This window comes from Aquila chrysaetos, chromosome 5, assembly GCF_900496995.4.
Source record: "Aquila chrysaetos chrysaetos chromosome 5, bAquChr1.4, whole genome shotgun sequence".
Lineage (NCBI taxonomy): Eukaryota > Metazoa > Chordata > Aves > Accipitriformes > Accipitridae > Aquila > Aquila chrysaetos.
The window spans coordinates 66,527,854-66,553,453 of NC_044008.1; the positions used below are offsets into that span (position 1 = coordinate 66,527,854).

Genomic DNA, 25,600 nt, shown 5'->3' on the forward strand with positions numbered 1-25,600 from the left:
TTCAGTATCAAGATTTATTTAGGACAATTCATGATCATGCTCCATTTGAATACAAAGCACCAAAATTTAGGTAACTGAACATTATCCAAATATAATCCAGTTGAGACTGCTGCATACAGATATATCCAATATTCTAAGTGATAGCATAGCCCATGTCTGTCCATGTTCATTAACTATAGTGGACAAACACAAGTTGCTGTGGCCGAGGCAAACTTACTGGAGAAGGCATAGCAGAAGTACTTTACAATGCGTATCCCGTGCTGTAGCAGTCTCAGAATAAAGTACTAGAACCCAAGGTATCAAGCACTTGATATGCTCAAGTCAGTAATACCCCAAGACAATTTCCAAATTAATTTAGCATTTCCAGTTACTTTCCTGCAATCCCTCCAATTTAGTATTTCTTAAAAATCATCTCGAGACAAGATTGTCTCAGCACAACATTCAACTGAGAAGTAAAGCACTATGGCTGTGACCACACTAGGAACTTTTCCCATTGCTGAAAGGCAGTAGCAATGAAAATTATTAGTTGCCAAAATCGTATCAGGGAACTAAATAATGCTGTAGTCTCAGAAAGCGTGGCTAGAAACATGTATTGTCAATAATGACAGACTTCCCAACTGTAGATTTAAAAGCCAGAATCAAATCTTCGGCAAGTATTTCACTATATATGAAGTTGCAACATGGTTTTCTGATATATGTTAAAATTTCAGTGAAGGAAGGTGGATGGGAAAAGACTTACTACCGTTAAGGGAAAAAACTTTTTTTTCTTTTAAACTGGCACTTCAAAGAAAAGAGCTTTAAAATCAGTTTTGCTCCAAAAAGTCTTATAAAACAAAAGCTGACCAAAAAAAGACAAGTATCAGTCACTGTAAGTCACTACTTATAATACATACATTCCACCTAGCCACTAAAAGCTGCCCAAGTTAGATGCCTGCCTTGTCTTTCAAAAGAATACTGTGGCAGACAAATAATCTACTAGATATTTACATTGCTACTATCTCAATAGGTTAAAACACTTGAGTAGATGGAAGAAATGGTAGATTCAACTGAAATAGTTTATTTTATGCACTGAGCCACCAGTTTCCCTTGTGGTGGGAGCACAGCACAGTATACTGTAGACGGATTTATTTCACCTACTGGCCCATTCCTAGGGTCTCCCACCAGCATAGGAGTGAAACTCTTTAGTGCAACAGGCAAGCATAATGGCAAAAGAGAACATGTACAGCAGTGCCACCTAATCAAGACGAGGATGTTTCAAGTTGTACAAACAGTTCAAGGGTATCTTTTCAGAATAGCAAGGCAGCTCTTGTGTAGTTTAGAGAAGATTTTGTCAGAAAAGCAAACAACTTTTTCGTACCATTTCATCCAGTATACGCACGTAAAAAAAGCATACTATACAAAGAACTGAAGCAATATAATTTAAACATGCCATCAAGCTATAAACCATATATACATAGAAACATATGCCTATACAAACAGGACAAGACCACTTTATTACAAGATCATTCTGTTGAAGTTTTTGGAGGAAATCATGACAGATAAAGAAAATCAGACCAAAGGAGTTGGATGTTGCTTCTAGAAGTAATCTGTTCAGAAATTTCATGCAACACCACCATCTTTCTTTAGCAGACATTTATTACAGTTTCAGCTATACATAGGTCTTCCCATGATTTCTGGACTCCCATCCTGTACAGAGGTAGATTTCTGTAGATGTTCTGATATTGCACCACATAAGTATAATGTTTTTATTACAACAAGGAACAACTTACAAAGGCTAATTTATGGGTATATTCTTACTGTGTGCATGTAGGTAGCAGAGTAATCAAATTAATTTGCACTTGAAAGAAAACATCCCTCGAAGTGAAATGTTTTGTTATTTAGGTGGAGGTCCAATTGAAAGCTGCAATTCTATTAACAGCTTCACATTAAGAGAACTATCTCTTGTCATTGGGGTAACATACTTAAGTCTGTCTCTCTCCTTTTGAGCCTCTGTTGTTTGGCCAATGCAAGAACTTGCATTGACTTCACTGATGCCTTTATCCCATCCACTGTGTTCAAGTTAAATGCGGATTTCAAATACACACAGGTTTTTGCAGTATTAGATCTTACTCATACAAGCAGTTGTAATATTAAGAAATTCACAAGAAGAGCCATTTGAACTGCCTGAAATGATTAAAAAAGCCTATCCACACTTTCAGACTGGAAAAAGAAAGCTGAAACTTTGCTAGCTTCAAACAGCCATTAATTGTGAACAAATTTGGTGCTGCTAGGAAAATCTGAAGAAGTCTGGCAGTAGTTTCCTTTTTTTTTTTTTTTTGGCCATCACATTCTTGAATAACCCTCTGCAACATGAAGTTGCAAAAAAGCTTGCATGCAAATACCACGTTAAAATGTCTGTTAAATGAAACCTCTGCGGCATACTTAAGTGTACCAAAATTCATTATGCCAATGTACAGTAACTTTGATGAGCTCACAGGCATTGCTAAGTACTTTCTTCAGAGGCACTCCATGAAGTTATTTTTACAGAAGTTTGTCAACATGGAGATAAAGAACAATCTTGTATTCTGTGTACCGAAACATGAGAGAATAAAAGTGCTGTAAGTCTGGCTCAACAAATATAGCAAAGTTGTAGTATGCATGTGCTCACGTGACAGTGCATATGCATGTTTCACCCTCATAAAGAAGCCAAAGCGAGCAGCACCATTCTTCCCAGCTGCAAGTTTCTAAGTAAACTTAGAAGGAAAGAAAAGTCCTCTTTTTGTACCAACCAACCTATTTGGAACTATTTCTAATGAAGGATTGCATTATAACCATTTAGCATTAGTTTCCCAAGTTCAGTTTATATGAAGTATCTTGTTCCTTACAAAATATTACATCAGTAAGGAATGGTGACTAGTTTGGAACTGAATAGTTTTTGTTAAAATATGGACAGAAGGCATACATAAATTCATTATACTTCTCCATATACGCACTTGTCCCTGTAAAGGGGTTTTTTGTTACAAAGGCAAGTAAATCCCAAGTTCCTTCACAACAACTGCAACTATGTTGAAATTCATGATGACTGTTTTCCTGTGATGAAAAGGATTGCATACCTAGGAGTAGGAGTAAAATAATCTCGCCTTCTTGGGGGAGCCCATTTTGTGAAGTTAAGGGAAGCCTTCACTTCAGGGAGTAACTTCATCAGGAATTACACTCCCTGCCCCTGGCAGAAAGTGCTTATGTACCTTGCAAGATCATGTTTTTGAATAAAGAAATCCATTATACGCAGGAGATTACACACAGTAAAAGTTAAATGACAATGGCAGGAACCAGGGCTTTCGGAGACTTTTCTTTCTGTTTTTAAAAAGCAATGGTTCTTCACAAATAATAATCCACAATTAGGAAGCATCTCATTCGTACACTCGGCTAGTGCATAGCATCTGCGATTGCATAGAATGTTTCCAGTGCTGAATCTGTAACTAACCTAAGCAAATCTTATGTGAGTTTGATTTATTACCATTTGATATCCAAACTGCTTGCTGTTTGATTTACTGCACTGTATTTGGTGTGCAAAGTTTCCTGGACCTTCTTAGAGTCCATGCCTTCCAGCCAGTCCTGGTACATCTTTTGTATGTGCATGTTGGTTTCTGGAAGCCTAACAGGTATTGCAGCATACACTTCTTCCATCTGGTTAAGCAGTGCTTTATCTGGTTTTCCATCTTCAGTTTGTGCCTGACCTTTTCCATTTAGGCAGCCTTAGGAGAAAAGGGAGAAAAAAGAAAAAGAAAAAAAAAACAAAAAAAAGAGGTAAGAAAAAAGCCACAAGGGTGATGGAGATTTGGTATGAAGAGAAAGTTTATGTTAACTTGGAATTCTTTTTCATACTTGTCTAAAGACAAAGAAGTTGTCTCGTCACACAAACTACCGCCCATGCTGTTAGAATTTGTATTTACTTGAAGTGATTCCAGTATCAACATAATCTTAATGTAAATGAGGTTTCATATCAACAATCTTTCTCTGCCTTCTCCATGGTTTTGTGATCTTAATTATGTTCTTTGTCTTTCTTGCCCTTGACAACCACCACTTCAGAGTATTTCCTCTGAGGTTTGAAACAATCATAAGAGCCATGCTGTCACTTATTTATAGGTCAGAAGACAGCAAATAACATTGTGGTTAATTTTAGAAAACCCAATCAATTTCTGAGCCAACCCTGCACATGTAATTGGTGTTCTAGCCCATTCATTAAATAGTAATTTTAGATTATTAAGAAGAGAATTAAGAGGGAATGAAATTAAGTGTCTGCCTATAAGACAACTTTACTTTGAGATTTGAGATATGTGTGTGGAACCACTGTGGATCCACAATTATTCTTACCTCCTGGGCAGGCAAGGACTTCTACAAAATGGTATAAAAATTTTCCTTTTTTCAACTTCAGAACCATGTTTTGGATATTTCTAAAGCCGTAAGCTGCTGCAAAACGTAGCACTGTCTCACCATCCTTTTCAAGGGTAACTTCTTGAAAGTCCTTGTTCCTGTAACGATACACAGAGAACATTTTAAACCCCTGCATTACCAAAGGGATGATCCAACTGTGTCAGTTTGTATTCAGATGCTCTAAAGAGAGCAGAACAAGTATAACAGTGAGATTAAGTTGAACTCTTCCAGTTTCTAAACTGAGTTAAGCGGAAGTTGGGTTGAATTTTCAGAACAGAATTATACTTAATTTTTAAGGGCAGGTAAGTTATTAAAAAAATTAAAGCTAGCAGGAGTTACTTCACAGAAACAAATTTACAGGTTTATAACAGGTAACTGCCTATGAGTGGAAGAGCCAGGTCAGCAATAACTGCATTAGGGTTTACTGTACCACCAACTAAACCAGGGGCGGTTTAGACTGGACATTAGGAATGACTTCTTTATCAAGAGGGCAGTCAAACACTGGAACAGGCTTCCTAGAGAGGTGGTCAATGCCCCAAGCCTGTCAAAGTTTAAGAGGCATTTGGACAATGCCCTTAACAAATGCTTTAACTTTTGTTCAGCCTTGAAGTGGTCAGGCAGTTGGACTAGATGATCATTGTAGGTCCTTTCCAACTGAGAATATTCTAATTAGCCCATCCTACATAACAAGGATACAAAACTGTAACTTACTTTAATGCTTTGTAGGTGATTTCCTTGACATCCATGCCAAAAAGCTCCTTTGCAGCATGTTTAAAAATGTGTTCCAGGTAACCATCGGATCTCTTCCCATCATGCCTTACTACATCTCCCTCCTTTATTTCATCAAACCTTAGAAAACAACAAAAAGATAGATCAGCTCCAAAATTTAATTCCTTCACTTCAATGAAGTACTATGTTTTTCCCTTTCTCGTCTCCCCCACCAAAAAGTGTTTTATAGCAGTGAGTAACAACATAGTAACATTTTTATTTATTACAGCTTAAAAAAATTTGAACTATTCAGGACAGCAGTAAGATGATGGGAAAAAAATAGAGTAAAAAAATGTAAAAGGATGCAGGGCTTTCCATGTTCAGAAACCTTGAGCGACAGTAATTTATAAGTATGCACATTCAGCACAGCCTAAAGACTTGGTTAACAGCCATTTACTGCTCAGGAGACATTTTTGGGAAAAAATAAGTAAGTCATTTTTAGCCTGTGAGAATATAAAAATACTTCAGAATTTACAAGCCTTTGCTCACAAACAATTCTCCTGCTCCAGGAGCTGTTTGTCACAGTCTGTAACACTTTGCCACTAAAATAATAGTGAATCAGTACGGTTGCAACCAGGCTAAACACTGTACCTTTAAGATAAGTGCTACACTATAGTTCAAGGAAAGAAAATTAGTGAGATCATATCCAATGGGCATAGCATTCACCTGGAGGTTCACCTCTCCCTCAGTTAAAAACAGCACTAGCGAGCACAAGTGGCTGTAGTATAAACTGTACTGGGATGCATGCTGGTGGCCACCAAAGACTGCAGCTCTACAGGCTTATGCTCCTTTCCGACAAAGCAGAAACTGATAGGGGGGTGTGGGACTGCTAGTTTCAGGAAGAGAGATTCATCTTCAGATTAGCAAATGGACAGATTATGTCCTTTGCTCTTACATGTAAAAGCTTCTCTAGATATAGTCTAATTACCTTCTTCCAGAACATCCAGACGTGACCTTTCCTGGCCTATGCTGCTAGCTTTTGCCTGAGCAGCAGTCCAAGCACAGCATTCAACCACGAAACCAAAGTGAAAATTACCACAGCAAACACCTTACTAACAAAAAATGCTGAAGTTTTAATAACAGAGAAATATTTTGATTACTAAAGAGCTGAAGTTTACAAATTTAATATCTCTGTCCCCTCTATGCGATGCCATTGCATCTACTTAAGAACTACTGCAATTTTTGGAATTTTTTTTTTTTTTTTTAATAACCTTGGGTGATTTTGTTTCATGGTATGTCTCCTAATTTTAGCCAATGCTATTTGTTAGCATTCTCTAACTACAAAAGTAATTTGAGAACTCAAACATAAGTTACTTTGTTCATACTATTTTTTTAATACCAAGCACTTTACCACAAATTGCTGCTGTGCTGGGACTTGTTTTAAGAGGAGGAGTTCAAGTTATATAAATTTCTCGCAAAATCTACTTTTAAGACCCAGAATAGCAAAAATTTATGTCATCAGGTGTCACAGCTTGAACCAGTATTACCAGATTAGTCCTTTTAAAAATTATTTTCCAACATAAGTTGATCCAATAAGCCAGGTATATTCTGAATAAGAGCTTGTTCTTTCATTGGACAGGCTGATTTAGAAATAAATGACCATCTCTATGTGATTATGTCTGCAAGAACTTTATTTATGTAATTCTTATTCTGTGTAGCAATCTCTGGTAGAAGTAATCATAGGAGCTGCACTACAAACACAGTTCGGAAAATGTTACCACTGTACCACTTAAATTTCTCCAGTCTAGACAAGGTCCAAGCAGGATATTAAGTGAAAGCAAAAAGGATTTTTACAAATTGCCAGAGCTTTCTATTTTGTGCAAGAAAGCATGTTTATTGCTCCACTACCACCACTTTGGAAAGATACCAAGTAACATCTGTCACACTTGAACAAAGATCAGTGAGCAGCGAGACCAGCCTTTGTAACTAAGCCTGAGAATTAAAACATGCATGCTGCTTTCTGAGCCAGTCATACAGTATGTAAACAAAATCTCTTCAATGCTTTGTGTGATTTTCATCTAAAGCATGTTTAAATTTTATTTAATCTTGAAAAACTAACTGCCATCTTCAGTATAAAAAAAAAATAAATTAATTACCATTTCCTGAAAGGGTGCTACTTCTATCAATTCTACATGAACACATTTGGGGAAGTGGAAATTTACTGTCAAGATGCTGCTCCGAATGAGAGGGAAGCACAGAACAGATGGTCAACCCCATGATTGCATCCCAGCATCTTTGTGTGAGGCCAGACAGTTGGAGGGGGGCAGATGAGACTGTTCAGCTTTAGACAAGCTCAAGCATAGGAGCGGTCTGAATGGGGTCAACACCCTGAGACAGTCACACTTACTAGCAAGTCGTGAACTTGATACAGTCAAATCTAATATTACTGCATTAAAATATACGTAAGAAGCTACACAAATCTTCAAAAATCTTAAATTTTAAAGGAGTCACTAGACAGGGTTCATTACGCCAAATTACCTGCTTTGTATTTAGACAGTATATAGTGTTTTATATTACCTGTTTTGTATTACTTTTATATATAACAATGAATATCTAAGAGAATACTTTGGGGGTTTTGGGCCACTATATAAAGGATGAGGCTTTAGTATACTCAGGCTTTGATGTAGGCTTTTTTTTCTTTAAAAAGAAAAAACATTCTCTTGAGAAGTTTTACATTTATGTTGAATATGCTCAAAGCTGTTGTCATTTGTCATCAAAATAAGGAAGCAATCCACAACAAAACTACTTACAAACTATCTACAGCTACTTCAGTCACATCTTTCATAGACACATTTTTCTGTTCCATTATTTGGACAATTTCACCTGTAGGAAAACATATGACATTTTACTTTCAACACAAAGCAAAATGCACATGCTGTGCCTCTGTTTAAGAGATCAAAATCCCAACACCTATATGTGCTTACAGTCACATTCTCCAATTCTTACTAGAGTCAGTTGCCTCCAAGCAACTGAGAAGCCTGACACTTCCAGCTCTGAAGAAAAGGGCCTTCAGCTTGTTCCAAACTTTGCATAATGCTATTCGTAGCTTTTCTGTTAGGTTAAGTTTGGAAGACGTTTCTACACTGCAGGGGAAAAAGGAGGATACATAGTTTGGACATCGAGCCTAGAGACATGAGCCACAGCAAAAAGCCACTGGTGCCATGCATAATGCATGTTAGTGTAGCTTCAGCAGCATCCTTCACTCTCCCGGATGCAGGGTTTGACTCCTTATCCACTTTGTACTTGACCTCTGCATTTGGAATGTTATGAATAATCCCAGCGGAGATTAAATAATGACAAGCAAGACAATGATTTTCAATATGGATTTGCATAACTTATCTTTCTCAAGAGGCTGACAAAACCAAATACCTGAATCTTGTTTTCAGATGAATACCAACTTAGAAGGAAGTATTTTTTGCTTTGCCTTCCCTATACAATACCTATATTACCAGTAGCACAAAACCACATAATTATTTTTAAAGGAGAAAAAAGCCAACCTTACAACTAAAGCAGACTTGAAAAAAAGCAAAGTCTGGCATAAAGGCTCTTCTAACAATAGTGATTCACTTATATCTTTATAAATGGTAAGTTTAAAGAAGGTTTAACCTGATGTCAGAACACAATCAACTTCTTGTGAATTATACAAGGCAGTGTAGAAATCTTCCCGCAAGGCTTCCAGTTTTTTGTCATAACAAGGCGCCACAATTACATGGAAAATTTTATCAGGAGACAAGTTCTGTGGAACACAGAAGAGAACACATGTGAACTCCACGAAGAGCAAAAGACAGCTTGAAGGATGACAATGACAAAAATAGCATCATAAACTCTATGCAGGTAATACTAGTAATCAATCCCTAGCAATTAAAGACTGCTGAACTCAGATGAAGTGATTTGCCAGAAGTCACAAAGCATCAGCAACAGACATCCGAAGTCAGTATTCTGGCTGAAACTTTTCCTTATTCCTTCAGACCACATTTTCTGCAGCTTTTGATTGCCTTAGAGAGTGAATGCAAGTCAGGACGTCAGAATTCTGTTTTCTAGCTGTCACTCACCCACCTTCATCCACAGCAAGTCCATCAATACTTCTCTATCTACATGGAGATACCAATACTTTCCTATATAATGTGGATGCACTTAAATTTAAGTATGATAACATAAAAAGAACAGCAGCTTTTTCAACATACAAAATTGAGAAGATAAAAAGGTTATTTTCTAGCATACAATGCTTTTATTGATCCCAGATAACAGGGCAATTTCTACATTATTCTCCTCCACTCCTGTTTTGGCTGTGCTATAGAACTACACAGGCAGCATTTAACAAGAATCTCTTTAGCCACCCTGGATTTAATTTTATCCATAAATATCTAAATCCATGTTGCACTGCGAGCACAAGGATTGCTGCCAGCTCACACTGCACCTCATGAAATGAGGTTCTTTGTACATTCTTATCATGGGAACTTGTACAGCAGTAGAGCACCGTTTATTCTTCAAGTGAAGGGCAAACAATTCAGGAAGATGCTTTATCACTTTATAATACACTAAGATCTATATTTCAGTATTAAAGCACACTAGCCCATCTTTTTAGAAGAGTATAATGGTAAAAATAAATCAGAATCACTTACCTGCTGCCTGGCAAAGTAGCCTTTCACCAGGGAGCCCATGATCTGCTGTGGAGACTTTGCAGTGCAAATGTGAGAGGTCACAAGATTGGTAAGTACCCTTTCAGCATACCGGATCCAACCTAGAATGACAGAAAACCACAGATAGTGAAGTGGCACGTAAGCATGGCAAAGTGGCAGCAGTTATAGAACAGCTCTTAAAAATGAAGACACCTTCACAGTAGGTAGGACATTTCTCTGTCAGGTGGAAGCCCCACCTTGGGAACTGTAGGAAACCTCAAGGCTCAGTTAATAATGCCTTACAGTTGGCTATCAATAATTGACTGTGTCATTAGTTTTAGACCTACAAGCCACTGTGAACTTCATGACCTATCACACCCTTTCTAATGCATAGATTTAACAAAGCAGAAAGAACAGGACCCCAGCTAACAAAGAGTAAGTTGACTTTCTAGACCTCACCCTTGGATCACCGGATACTACAACAAATGTACTCTGTTCAGATGCTTAACTGTAACCTTCTGTTTCCTGAGATTTAATATCCATGCACCCAGCTTGCCTCCTCTAGAACAGAAGAGTCACATGAAAGCATTATCACAAGATGCAGATGGATTAAGCCTGGAGAAAAATGGCTTCTTTTACTATTGTTAGAGTAGCCACACCTTCTTTAGAAACACCCACGCACTCAACCACACACACAGTAATCAACTGAAATCTCTCTGTATTCAACATTCTGTCTTGGTTACTCAAGAGTCCCCGTCCCTTTCACCAGACTGCTTCAGCATTTCAGCTGTGACAGCTACATATGTTCACGCCACCCCCAATATCCAGAGCAGTTCTATTATTCCCCATCTTCTGGAACAGGAACTGACAAATGAGCAGATTAAGATACTTAGGGTGTGCAATTCTTTCTTAGGCACTCTAACTCTCACTGAAGACAACAGCCCAGAATCTTTCACAGCAAGGATTCAGAACTTTCTGCTTCACCTACATGAACTGAGAACCAGATACCTAAATTGTGCAGAAGTGTTAGGCCCAGCCTTCTAAGGAAGTGTTGCTTTTGGTGCTAAGAAATAGTGAAAAATATCATACTTCAGTCTTTTATCTTCAAACAGATTAGTGTTTACATAAAAGGAGAAAAATTGCTGTGAAGTACATGCTGCCCAGGAAAGGTAAAACCTGTAGGTTAATTCTTAAGCTTGAAATTAACACATATGTATAAACATCCAGTAATGTTTAAGTCCAAATGCTGCCACAAAGGCCAACAGCAGCACAAAACCAGAATCCAAGTGGTGTTCAGTTGGTTTGTCTCTCTATGGCAGAGAAGTGGTTTCCCAGTGCAGTAAAATTTTAGTGATGAAAGTGAGAAAGTGTTAGGGAAACATGAGGATCCTCCAGCTGTTTAAATATTCCCAATTCTTGTTAAAGTACAGACTTCAAGATTAACAGATGCTTGTCTCCACGGAAAATCTCAAAGACATATATCATCTTCAACAAGCATTCATTTCTGTTGTAGAAAAAGCTAGGGGCTATAAATTTACGTATCAGGACTGTGCTGAATTACTAGACTCTGCAGAGGAAGTTTGCTTAATGTCCAACTTCAGCTGGGACTTTTAAGTCCAAGATACTACCTGCAACAAAGGACTTCATTTCTTGGTGCTTGGTACAAAGGCTGTATTAGCACATTCTGCATGATATGTATATCCTATTTCTTAAATGGCTTTAGTCTCAAGTGCTGTCAAAATAGAACATAAACTGCTTCAAACAAAATGAGGCCAGTTTTTAAAAACATTCTGCCTTGTACTTTAGTAGCATTTCTGGAAGGTCCTTCCCTTATACTGCAACTATGATTACCATTAATCACCACAGCACTCCTGCTATGAGGCAAGTTTTTAGAATTGGAATGTTTTAGATATTGTAGTCATAAACTATAAGGAAATTTCACTAAATCCCAAGAGAATTCTGGCAGGTATTGCCTAAAGCCATTTCTTAAATTGTTTCTTTCATTGCAGTACATGGAACAAGTGTCTAGTAGTTCAGCTCCACAGTGACCATTAGTCACCATTTAATTATACAAGCAGCCTTGGTGAATGAGCAACAGGAGGCATTTATCTGCACTTCACACATGCATGTACTAGCTGTTTCTGCCTACTCGTCAACAGGGCTGAATTCCAGAGCCACAGTTACAGGAAGCCTAAGGTACCCAGTTCTTACATCAATGTACCGCTGTACCCATACAGACTTACACCCTTCATAAATTCATTCAGATTCTCAGCCATTTGTTGGCTTGCGTTAGCATCAAAGAACAACAAGAAATCCCTACAAATCACTGTGTAAATTCTTGCAGATACACTTCAGAACACACTATTTTTAGTGGTTTATCATGAGTAGATCACAAAGATGCATGCTATAAATATCTATACATCAGTATGAAGTGCAGTAAAACTGAGGAAACTTTTGCTACTGTAAAGCCCCATTCCTGTAAAAGGAAATTAGTTTAGCTGACTGGGACAAAAGCATGTGAATCCTCAGTAGTTATGCTCTTCCTACTTATGCTGTAAGCCTGCCCCACTGACCTTTCTAAGAGTTCACAAAGGTTGGCAATGCGTTAAAAATGCTGGCTGGTTCCCAGAGCCAATGCTTCACGTTGCTTACCAGTTTGGTAAATTAAGGAAGAGAACTGATTACTTTTGAGATATTACATATACAATCAGTAGTTATACTGTTGTACTTTCAACAGGAAACACACACCAAAAAAAGTAGCTCACTTTCTTTTCAGAGAGCAGAAGGTGGAGGTAAGAACAATTAAGACAGAGACAATAAAATGCCCTTTTATCAGGTTCTGGGACTATATGGGCTATAGTCTTCGGCTCATGGTAGATTTTACACCACAGACCACTCCTGCAGAGGGTGGTATTTCTGTGGAAAGTTACACCCGAAGATAAGTAAGACTAAAGCAGTTATACTTGGGTTCACATTGACCTTATATCCACACAGCTATATAAAAACCATTTTGTGATAAAACACAGCCAGTAAACATTTCTGGGACAAATTTATGTAATCTGGTGGTAGAGAGAAGAAGGAGAATGAGGAACAGAAAATGCACCCAGACAATTAAAGTCAGGAAACACAGTGAACAGCCTTACTTTAAAGATGACTGATCATGACTTTTTTTCTGTAATTGCTGTCAACAGGAAGGAAACACCATGTGCTTTCAGAATGGATTTACAGTGATATTTCAGTTCAGTTTTCCAGAAATGGAAAGCACCCATGCTTCTGCTAACATCTATACCACGGCAGATAGCTAGGACCATAACTAGCACTGAAAGCAGAAACAATCTTTTGTACAACAGACAAAGACAAGTGCTCCATTAACTATTTTAAAATATTTCCAATGAGAGCAGCAGATAATCTGAGCTCTGTCTCTAGATGAAGAAAGTTAAAATTATGTCAGAAGTTCTAAAAGAAATCCTCAGGTTTTGAATTTTAAATAAAACATGTATAACAAGACAAAGCTAAGTAATAGAGGGTCGTTTCAACTTAACAGGTTTTAAAAAAAAAAAAAAAAGCAACATATAGTGCGTCTGTTTCTGAAGATAAGAGGTAACACTAAGATAACAGTACCAGAAAAAAAGAGACTTTTCCTCTTAATACATACATGTAGTGCCTAAAGCGTAACCCAGATACTTGTACTTTTGTTTGTTCTGTGTGTTCTGCAGTGGAAGTATAATTCAAATAGCAGTCTTTAAATCAATGACAACAGCAGGTTCTGGGGATCACCAAATGCAACTCTATTGTCACTGTAACGTTTCTTTAAGAATGCAATCCACTTAAGTTATTTCAAAGTTAGAAAGAAATATTTTTGTATTTTTATTAGCCTTTTGAAAAGCAACACCATGAACTTTAGGATGCAGTTGAGATGAGGGTTAGGTGAAGGAGTTACTTTCACCTCCTTTTTGAAATTTCTTTTTTAGGAATGCTTTATCATACTTAACACTGAAATGATGGTGTGCTAACAAATGGAAAAAGTAAACAATGACTGAATGTTCTACATCTTTTCAGTTGTGATAAGTGCAGGTTCTGTTCATAACAGAACAAGTTCTCAGGTGCAAAGTTCTCAGAAGTGAGACATTTAGTGAGTCAAGTCTGTGACATTTCAACTGGGAATTATTTTGTAAGTGTTAAGACATTACCATCTCAGTCATTAAGAGTAACGTCACTTGCTACTTTCCTCTAGGCTTAAGCGGCAAGTTCAGAACTTTGCTTAAGATAACAGAGGTTGTGGTTTAATTAGCAAAGCTCCTTAAAGATTCTTTTCAATAAGGAAATGCCATGTTAAACTTTGTGGTCTGGACACACAAGCAGCAGCCACTAACTCAATTCCAGTTCTGATTAATTTCTCCTAAGGTCTTATATAAAGCATTAAAAACCTCAGTGCTTCTGTACCTGTTTCATTATCCAGGGATTCATATGTAATATATGCTTCTTTTCTAGAAGTCACGGGAAATACAACTGACCAATAGAAAACACTAGCACAGGAATTCAGTAGTTCAGGTTCTATATATTATCAGAGGCTGTGGACTACAGCAAGGTTGGGTTTTTTGGTTTTTGTTTGGTTTTTTGGTTTGTTTGAGGTTGGGAGGGGTGTTGGGGTTTTTGTTTGTTTGTTTTTTTGGTGGTTTTTTTTTTTTTTTTTTTTTTTTTTGAAGAGCAGCAGACAACTGTAAGATGCAGATAGGGAATTTATCGCAACCTTTGTACCTGGCTGTGTAAGGCCCTACACTGAATTAGCACATACCTTATCCAGCACAATCGCACCTGTTCTTTGTCTGCATGGGTCACATTTATGGCTGTGGCACCTCACTTATATATGGGAAAGCTGATGATGCTTGTTGGAAACAAATTCTGCTTTCCCAACAGCCCATGAAAAACAGGCCCATCTAGCAACGCACTGAAATGTACTAAGGATGATCAGCGCTATTGGTAACAAATACTGTGAGCGATATTTGGTATCTCTCAAAAGCAAAGCCAAAATGCTCTAAGTTATATAAGGCTCCCAAATGAAACCACCCTTTTCTCAGTTCCTTGGTAGTTCCAAGGAGACTAAGCTGAAGTGCAGGAAGGTTGGAGAAATCAGTTCTTACCAGGGCAAGCAGAGGCAAACATTGGTAAGGCATGCTCCTCCTGGTTCCTCCGTTGATACCGCTGCACAAATTCCCTCTGGCTCTCCAGGATACTGAAATCAGCAGCTATAGTGGTGTCAAATACATAATGCACCCCTATGAAAGAAAGCAGTAAGGAGAAGTGAATTACTAGAATATTTTCCATCTCGCAGGCTTCTTTCCAAGTTCCAGGTCTACAGAAAATCTTGGAGGATCAATGGGTATATTCTTTCTCCTCTCCAAATTTCCACAAATAGTAGAGTTAAAAATAAAAGCCATACATTGAAAAGCTATCTTCTATGTCATGAATTTAAAAGGACCACCAACTTGCTAATGCTGACTAGCAACACTTCAAATAGTTGTCTGCTTCCTTGTGAGAAGCTTGCCATTCAGCGTATCTTTGCTTTTTGTTTAATTAAACAGGATTTTGTGACTCCTGGTCTGTATGCAGTGACTCTCCAGAAGGAGCATTCTTTTCAAGATATGCTGCAGTTGCATATCATTATCCACAAAAAAGCCCATCCAGCTAAGAGGCCTATCTTCTAGTGCTGAAGTTGTCTGCAAAGGTACATGAGCATTATCACCAACATAGCAGACCTTCTGCCTGCTTATTTGGCAACACACTCCCTATACGCCTATGTAATATTGAGCATGTCCCCACAGCAAGTGAGGCATAGATAATTAACACATTCTAAGAAAACTGGGGCCCACCAGCACTTAGCATTTCATTTAGAGGAAGAAAACGTACTGCATATAGGGATGGATAAAAACTATGAAAAGTGAATATATACATATGGGAGGAAACAGTTTATAGGCTTATTACTGTTCTTTTCCTTCCTCCCTCAAGTACATTAAAAAAAACCCCAAGCCTCTAGGCAAAGTGTTTTTTCTTTTTTGAATAAAACTTTGTATATAAAGAGCAAAGGAAATACAGCTTTAACATAAAATAGGCAGATACAACAGTTCTTGCATATAATTTCAAATTAAAGAAAAAATAGAACTGAGAATCTTCTAGAGATATGTGTCAAAAGGACTGGAAGGCATTTAGGATAAGAATTCCCTCCTCCCTCAAGTTACAAAATTAGGGCAAATCTTACTGAAGCTCATGACCAAATCCTCCTTGATTTCTTGGTAGTGAAGGTTTCGAAGACAGCTCTATAATGTTCTTCTATTCTGTAACCTTTACTATGAACCCGGTAATGCCTCCAATCCATTTCTGAAACTGGTGTATGTCATACTGGTGCACTGTCATTAATATCACAGAGTGCATATTTCAAACTCTAAACTAGCTTGTGCAACAGCACTTTATGACTGCATAACAAATAATTCTGCTGAGGAAGCAAAAACTTAAAGTAATCTCCCCTTCCTGCTCCACCATCGTAACAAACCCAAACTTACCGAGACTTTTCAGGAAACCACAGAGTCTCTTGGCTGCATCATTCACAGAGAGATTGAACTTAGCAGCAAAATAAGGCAATGACTGAGGGCATATAGACACTGCCAACACTTTGTGTTTTGAGGTATCACATTTCTGGTAAACAAAACAAAAACAAAGGAAACAAGGTATGTAATTACAACACGGTAAGGCTCCCTACTTTCCCTCCCTTTTCCACTCCTGGAGTTATTTCTCAGTGTCCTATGCTTCAGTGGGCTATATCATTAAAAGTCCTATGAAACAACTCTCAGGTTTCCCAAGGGCAGGACAGGATGTTCCTCTGATCCTGTCAGTGTTCATCTCTAATCATCTGTAGATGTTTCTTTTATATAACTCGGGGAAATCCATCCCTCCTAGGACAATTCTGTGGTTGGTCTCCTAATGGCATAAGGAAAGTTAAGAGACATTCACCTATGACGTTCTAGCAGTATGAAACATTCTAGCAAATATGAGAAAAAGCTGTGTTTAAACATTAATAAATAGATAAACGAATGTTTACAGGAGCATGGGCATTTGAAGTTACAAATCCAATCCAGCATATTACAGATCTGATCCTTTGTTAAGGCTCCTGTGTCTCTATCACTGACTTTGTTGAGGGGAACTGGCAAGGTAGGACCCTCAACAAACCCGTGTTTGTAGGCACTGAAGAACCCTTTGAAAATACCTAAGATGGTGTGCAATTGTAAAGCTCTGATGATGGTGACTTTTATTTGAAGATCAATCTTGTGTTTTAGTTGGGATGTTTTCCACACGAGTGGAACCCTTGGAAGACAAACCAGAACTATACCACAGACAAATCTCACCCTAAAAAGGTTAGAGACCATAGTTTGTACTCAGACACCCTAAATGCTGTATAATGACCCTTCAAGTAGAGCTCGTGACTGCCTGGAAAGCATCTCTCTTGCTCACTGTCCTCTTCTGGGCCCCTGAAGTTCTGATCGAGGTACCTGGCTGCCTCCCTGTTGTAGACTTCAGGCTCTCTTAATAGGACCCACGTGACCCAAAAGATTTCCCCCCTTTTCTTCTCTTTTTCTCATGTACAACAACATCATACTGTATGGTGTGCTAAACTAGTTCTAAGAGAAATGAATCACTAGGTAATGAATCCTCTTATTTATGACACTTATGTACAGATTAAGAAAAAGCATAAAATTCTGATAGCTTTTGCTTATCAAGTAAGGACACAGAAGTCTGGAGCAGAACTAAAAATAATTAATTCCCTAGCAAGATCTAAAAGATCTGAGCACCATACATAGCTACTAGCTTTCTGGAAATCCCAGTCTCAGCAGAAAACAAGACAGCAATAGAACACTTTTATAATGAGGTAGTTATGTTTTCCAAAAATTTTACTTCTGCAGATGCAGTAACTTTCCTCTAGCATTTAGGTTAAGTGCTGTGATCTTGCATCTCTAGTGCAAAATTATTTTAAGTACGTTAATGTTCATCTTGCCTGAAGTTTTCACTTCCTCTTTGGAAAAAGCATATCCTGACAAATCTTCACATTATCTGCCTTGGGAAACCAAGCTGCTTAGTCATTCCGTAATTGCCTCCTCCTCACAGAAAACAGTGTGTTATTGTTTTGTCACTTTACCTTATTAAGGTTAAGAATACGAAAGAGCTCCTTCTGATTCTGTTGGAAAACTCTGGCTCCTTCTTCTGATGTCATACAATTGTCACAAGCTAGGCAGTCGCTAAGGAGTATTTTAGCATTAGCCAATGTATGAAATTCATTCTTCTGGGGGAAAGAAAACAGTAAACAAGTATTAAATAATGATTGAGCAATTTTCAAGACCTCTGCGATGACCTGACTGAAGGGCAAACATGCCGTCACTGTTTTGTTTAAAACAAGACAATCCATGACACTTGCATAACATCCAAGATTACTTAAAAGTAACCAAAATAATTTGTTCCATCCTTCTTCATGGCTCTGCTCCTATTATTACTGTGAAACTGCAAACTGTTTAAGCATAAGCACAGACCTAAATTTAGTCCTCTAGTCTGTATTCTAGTAACTTGATTTGCATTGCACTTCAGAGCTGACAGTCCCCATCAACTTACCAAGCAACTGAGAAAACTTTCACTTGAATGGTTAAACCTATTTAATAGCCAGATGCCTCTCTAACAGCAAGATGGCTTTGGCTTTTTATCATGAGGTAAAACAAACAGAATGTAGTCCTACAATTACATTGAACATACACTGTAAGATCAAGAGTTTCATACTTCTGGCTACAATACTGTTGGCAGCTCATCTGTAAGAAGAAGGAATACTTGGATAGAAGTGCAACATAACCAGACTACTTGCAAAAAAACCAAAAACAAAACACCAAAACCCAAAAAACCCAAACAACCAACAAAAATCCCTCAATTAAGAACCCATTCCCAGGGAAAGTTATCTGCTGAAGAACAGGAGGTGATCTGTAAGTTTGTCTATTATAAAGAATAAGAAGACATTTTGTGCACTTGTACTGTCAAAACTTTTCTTTTTTCATTACACGCTCTGTCTCTGTTTTGAAGACTTAAGATTTTTGACACTCAAAAAGAAATTTTTTAGAACTCCTATTTCTGTTTTGTGTTTGCATAGTAAGGGTTTTTTTATTTCACCTTTTTTAAAGATTCTTGATTCTCTTGTTATGACATGTCTACAAGTGTTCATAATTGCTTATAACTGCTTGTTGATTAGTGTTATATTTAGTACTTGAAAGTTTTCTACTTATAACCTCCTTTGGGGTACACAACAACAACAACAAAAGAATACAAATAAGAGTATATTGCAATTTTTAGAAGAAACATTACCTCTTCAAAACCATCATTTGAACTCAATGCATCAACAGATGTACTTTGCGTATCATCGTTTTTCTGTTTTTTACTGCATTCCTGAAACAAAACATAAAATACATGCTTTACACAAGATATGTTCACCGTTCAACGACAACATCTTTGCTGAACTGTTTGTATCATTAAAAACTAATCCAGCTCCTTTACGGTTTTTTCGGGAGCGTTAAATCTACATCTTTATAGGCAATGCCTCGTTTTCAAAGTGCATTTGCTCCAGTGAAAATAATTCCTCCGAGATTCACTTGCTTCATTGGTTTTACAGTTCTGAGCGGTTTTTTTTTTTTAATCCCGAGGGGAAGATTAAACCGAGCACAGCAGAAGCTGTGTGTGTACACGTCGCGACCGCGGCGCTACGTGACGGCCGCAAGCTCGGCGGACAGCAGCGTCCCGACGGTAACGCTGCCGCCCTCCGTGCGTTACCGCCGCCGGCCCGCAAATGAGGAAAAGGGCGCGGGGCTGCCCTCCGGGTGCCGGGCAGGCCGGTGACCTTGGAGCCGGCAGCCGAACGCCGCTCCGCCTCACGGGGCAAGCCGGGAGGCCACCGCCTCGCTAGCGGCGGGGGCACGAGCTCCACCGGCCGCCAGCCCCCCTGAGGCGACGTCCCCCGGCCGAGGGGCGCGGACAGGGCCCAGCTCGGCCGCGCCCCCGCCGCCGCGCTCACCTTTTTGGTGCAGTTCTCGCACTTCATTTGCGATCCCGCCGGCGCACCCCGGCCCTGGCGCGGCTGCCGAGCGGTCCTCGCCGCCGGGGCTGCAGGACAGGAGCAGAGCGGGGCAGGCAGGTGAACCCCCGCACGCAAGCAGCGGCCGCAGCCAGCCCGCCCGCCTGTCCCCTCCCCGCCGCCCTTTGTTGCCGTGCCCGCCTCCTGCCCCTCTTATCGCCCCCGCCGGGCGGTCCCCGCAGCCCTGCCGCCCCGCCGCCGAGGCGGGCCGCCCGCCCGCAACCAATACGGCCCCCGGGGCGGGGGCGGCCCCGCCGCGCCCCTCACGTGCTCCGCAATTTACTAGTCTGTAATTAACCAGCAAACGCCGCCGTCCCTTCCCCGCGGGCCCCCGTCGCCCCAGCCCGTTACGTGGCGCGAGGGGGGCACCGAGCGCTCCCCGCGACGGCCTTAGAAGAGACCCGGGGTGAAAACCTCCCGGCGACGGACACGGGGTCCCCCCCGGGGGAGCGCGGAGGCCGCTCCGCGGCACGGCCCTCTTTCCGCGAGCAGAGCGGGGCTCCCCCACCCACAGCGCGGGCAGCTCTGCCGCCGCGCCGCCCCCGCCCCTTCACAGCCCCCCCCCCCCCCTTCAGCGCAGCCCCCTCCTCACCGCCGAGACAGACGCGGCGGGAGAGCGGGGAAACGGGCAGGAGCTGCAGCCCACCAGTTCCACGGGGGAAGAAAAAAAAAAAAAAAAAAAAAACCAACCAAAGCAAAGCCCCCCAAAACGTCCCCAAAACCGGGGCGGAAGGACGAAGAAGCGGGCGCCGTACCTCGCCGCCGCGGTGAGTTGCGTCCCCGGCAGGCGGAGGCGGGCAGCGCGGGCCGCCGGGCGAGCCGCCGAGGCTGGCCGCAGAGGCAGGCGGGGCAGCCGGCGCCTCACCCACCGCCTTGTCGCCGGCAGGTTCCCGGCTGGGCCCGCCGCCTCCCCGCCCCCCCGCGCGGCGGGGCTCATTGTGGACCTGAGCGTCGTCACGTAGCCGCCGCCGGCAGCGCGCCGCCGCGCGTCCCCGCCGCGGGGCGGGCACGGAGGGACCCCACGGCGCGCGCGCCCCGCGCGTCCCCGTCTCCCCCTCCGTCGCCGTTCACTCCGAGCCGGGTAGGAAAACGGGGAGCGGGCGCATGTGACCCGCCAGGCACCTGCCCGCCGCGCAGCGCGCCCGGGAGCCCCGCCGGCCGGCCCGGCGGGGACTGGCGAACACGCCCCCGGCATCCCCCGGGCTGACGCGGCCGGGCTGCCGGTGGTGATGCACGGCGGCCTCCGGGCTTTGCCTCGCCTCCAGGGACATCGGGTAATGCGATCGGGGGCAGCTAGGTGCAGCTTTTCCCAAAGGTTTCGGCTGCTTTGCATATCGTTTAAAACGTACTCGGCAGTTCTGTCCCATAAAGACTCTTTTTCCCACCGATTTTTGTTTTCTCTCGGTCCCTTTTAAATGGAATAACACTGTGGAAGTTACTAAATACAACGTCATTACCATTTTATTTCACCAATATGCTGTGATCTCCCATTTCTGTAACAAAATGCAAGTATCCGTGACCCTGTTCCCAGGCAGGTATCACAAACCCTTATGTATTGCATTATTAAACATAAATATCAGCCTTCCGTAACCTCATAGGCCCCAAAGTATCAATTAAGATGCTTATGATTTATGTCAGAGTGGTTGTCTTCCTAAACCTCAGGTTGTAACATTTAAACAGAAAGGTTCAATCCACATTTTGCTCCTCTTTTAACCCCCCACCCCCATTTGAACAGACGTATAAGCATACACCTACAGCTGTGCAGAGAAGTTTTGCAAGTATAAAATGACATTTCAGAAATTAAACCACAGAACTTTCAACAAAGGTGCAATTTCCTGCCTAAACTGCAACTTTCTTTTATCAAGTGCACCGGGTAAATCCCCTCCCGTTACAAGTAAGGTCTAATGCTTTAATCCACAGACAACATTTTTGTTAAGTACAAATGGCAATGCTGTACAAGAACTAGAGACAGTCATGGCTGCAGAAGCATGTCACCCAAGGACATAACTCTCTAAATGCTTGTTTCACTGCAACTGTCTGTAAAAGACATCACAATCCAGAGGAGCAAATGTTTGTGGATTTGGCTGTTAAAGATTTTACAATCAATTAGTGTTTTAAAAATAACCTCAGAGCAGAACATAAAAATAATGCTTTTTTTTTTTTAATTTACAGACTATAGGTGAGTTATCATTGAGGTCAAGGAAATCAGGAATTCCTTAGCTTTACCATAATGAAAGCAAATAGAAACACTTTCTTACCACCCATTTAAAGAAAAATAAGCTTATACTGCTTTACATATACCCTGGAAAAATACCACTAATCCTAGCTTGAGGTAAAAATTGTAATAGCTTTGGTAATCATTTTCTGTGCTTCTGCTATCTTTATTCAAAATGCTTTCACATCAGCATATTAATGCAAGTTTTTTTTAAAAGCACTACAATCACTCTGGAGCAATCCCTGTGCAACCTAAGAATTCGCATTTCCTACAAAATTGCTGGAATGCAGCATTAGCTGACATCTTGTTTCCTGTTCCTTTGGATGAATATTTTCATACTGAAAAGCTGTGCCAATCTCACAACTTATTCCACAAGGATACAATAGCCATAGTTGCATTGACAAATATGGTGATAGCACAGATGAAAGTTCTAAATTAGGAATGTGTTGAGATTTGCACATAAAGGCATAGCTAAAATCCTTCTGTTTCACACTTTGATGATTATGCTTACATTTATTATCCAAATTTGATATAGTGATTCTTCAAAAGCCATGACAGTTTTGGATATTTCTGTAACTCTACAAAGATCATATTTAAAATAGTTTTTTATTTTCCCCCATATGCCTTTATATTCACAATGAAAACTAGGTAACTACATGAAAATGGAAACATTTGTTAAGGACATGTTAGGTACACATCCTAAGTATACCTACTTCACCCTCTGGCTTAGGAATACCTGGACTGAATTAATTTCAATTTAAGAATTCAAACAAAAAAAAGAGCAAAAAACTTGTACAAACTGAAGAGCATGCAAGGAATCAATGTTTCAATGCACGGTTTAAGATTATACTGGTGTAATCATTAGATAATTAGATGTCCCATTTATTTTATTGCCAAGAGCAATTTCTGCTTTCCATTAGCTATTTATGCCATTTTCCCACAGAACAGCAGATCAATTACCATCAGCACCGTGCCTGACAACCTGAGAAGAGAAAGCACCATCCTGTTTTAATCTGCCTGGGGGGAGGTAACAGTTACTACCTTTGCAACAGCTGCAAAGGCTAAGTCCAAAAAAAAAAAAAAACAAAAACCATCACAATATAAAAGCTTTCCTATGTCAACAGTAGGTAGCACTTAAGAGCATTACTTGCTTTTATGGTCTTTCTTGATGTATTTCGCCTCCATTGCTACATTTCACATTTATACCTGCACCTAAAGCTTTTACACCAAGAATGAAATAGACAACTAAGTATCTCTCTATGAAAACTCTATGCCGCAAACAGCTTCAGAAAGCTTTAAAGGTTATGCATCAGTCCTGCAAGGCATTGCAAGCTGTAAATACCTCCTCAAGTTAGTGACAGCATATGCCACTCAACAGCCGTCAGAATTAAGCAATAAATCTTAGTTATGGCTGGTAAGCATGTATTCCATGAAATGAGTACTCCCCAGGCTTCATACACACTGTTCCCATGGAGGTCAGTGGGGCACCACACAGAGCTCAATGGGATGATCTCATTTGTAACAGGGACTTACAGCCAATTCTGTCCAGCCGCAAAACAACACTGGTTTGGTGACTGTTTCCAACCATTTAAAATCAAGCACACTAGGAATTTTATCCTGGCATGCTAATAAGATCACATGCTTATTGCACAGCTGAATTTCTAAGTTTAAGACCTTGGCGGGGGGGTGGGGAGTATAAGGAGCAAGAAAAGAATATTTAGGAAAATGGTCTGAAATTAGGAAAAAGGACCAGAAATATAAGTAGCGTCAAACTAATGCAAAATAAAGACCAGTTCTGTTATATCTGCATGGTCTTGGGTTTAGATTAATGACTTAAAAGTTAGAAGTGTATTTACTATACAATGCCTTACAAAAATTTATTTTTATATTATTGAGCAAGAAGTCTACAAATAGTCAATTACATATTTCTGAATGTTTCTTCTGGAAAATAGTTTTTGTTTCTGCAGCAACATGTTTTGGAATTCATGCTGGTCTTTCAGTCCAAGATCAAGCTTTTAAAATGTGTGTTGTCTTCCTTTTTTTATTGGTAGGCATAACGTCACTTACCTACTTCAAAGTGCTGGCATAAAATCCCCAGGTGATTGCAGAAAAAAATGCTGTAAGAATCATTAATCAATAGCAGAAGCTTACACGGATCCTTGCCATATTCCAGTTCAGACAAGTGCTCGATGTCTGTGTGTGTGGTATTTCCCATAGTTGAAATAATTTCTCTCTAACTTCATAATTAAGTCACATCAGGTTATCCTACTGTGGTCTTTGCAGAACTGCAGAAGTATACAATTGCTAGTATTTTTGCAGACAGTAACATAAGAATAAAACAGAGTGATATGCTGTGTAGTTTATATTGAGTGGAGGGGACAGGTGAGTTTCTTACTTATTTCACTCTAGAAACTCGAGACTCAAGAAATCTTTTGTCTTGTATCACACAAAATGGCTTAACATTTGGTTTCCAGAGAAACTAGTTGCTTATGAAAGCTGACTGACAACCGCTTATACATAAATTTCTTTCCAGAAGACTCAGCCAGGTGCTTGTTTGGGTTGAGAACACGTGATACTTATTACTTCCTATTTTTCATCCAAATCCAGCAGCTGGTACCTCATGACTCACAAGCATGCCAATTCATTCTTGCAGTTCCTCAAAGCCTTTTCCCATTAAGACAGTTACACAAAAATTGTAGATCAGTTTGTATTTTCTACTACTTACAGTCAGTTTAGTCTATACCATGGACTCTGAGGGTTTTTTTCCCCCTATCTTCAAGCAGTTCACTCTGGACTGTTAAGAAACACACTGTCTGATCAAAATCTGTTAGTGTTCACCAACAATGATGTTCAGGAACAGCTGAACAAACTTCTACCATGTTGTAGCCTTGAGCAAACACTCTAGAGCATGTGGATTCGTATTAGCAAAAAAGCCAAAAACTGAGTATGTCATTCAGGAAGGACCACACTCCTGTGCAACTGGGAGAGGACCGAATATCATTTATAGATGAAGTTATGCGTTGACTTACATAAAGGGAATTTAAGAAGTTAAGCTAAACTACAGATGTCTGCACTTCACCCATTAGGTCCCAAAGATGACAGGAGCAGTTGCTCTAATTGATAGAACAGGAACAGCTTTCACATGTGAATGATGTTTAACTGAACTGGAAACACAAAGGATTTTTCAAATGTAGCCTACTGTCCACAACAGGAAAGTCATTCAGTATTTCTAGTGAATTAGAAACTTTCCTCCCCAAACAACAGATTCTCCAAACACATGCCTTCTGCTGACATATGATTCAAAAAAGTCATGACATCAATATTAAACCCGTAAGATTATCACTGTTATTTCTGCTTTGCAATCCCCCCCCCCCCCCCCCCAGTTTTGGAACAATGGCATTAATTTTCCTCAGGGTTCTGTTCACAGTTATAACA

The 25,600-nt window shown here is 40.1% G+C and overlaps 2 protein-coding genes across 2 annotated transcripts in view; one reads left to right on the top strand and one right to left on the bottom strand.

Annotated features, from left to right (window-relative positions):
• Positions 1 to 20,823, bottom strand: NARF (nuclear prelamin A recognition factor). Its single transcript, XM_030014036.1, has 12 exons — positions 20,706 to 20,823; positions 19,891 to 19,979; positions 19,188 to 19,268; positions 17,986 to 18,129; positions 16,358 to 16,490; positions 14,942 to 15,076; positions 9,804 to 9,922; positions 8,788 to 8,917; positions 7,932 to 8,004; positions 5,125 to 5,262; positions 4,354 to 4,511; positions 1 to 3,734 (listed from the first exon to the last, which is right to left on the bottom strand). The coding sequence occupies exons 2-12, from the start codon at positions 19,915 to 19,917 to the stop codon at positions 3,493 to 3,495; spliced, it is 1,380 nt and encodes a 459-aa protein (XP_029869896.1). The 5' UTR covers positions 19,918 to 19,979; positions 20,706 to 20,823; the 3' UTR covers positions 1 to 3,492.
• The window catches only part of LOC115341316 (cytochrome b-245 chaperone 1), a 19,310-nt gene continuing 14,264 nt past the window's right edge, over positions 20,555 to 25,600 (top strand). The window contains exon 1 of the mRNA XM_030014046.2: positions 20,555 to 20,717. The gene's annotated coding sequence lies outside the window, so the exon portion shown is untranslated. The remainder of the gene's footprint in view (positions 20,718 to 25,600) is intronic.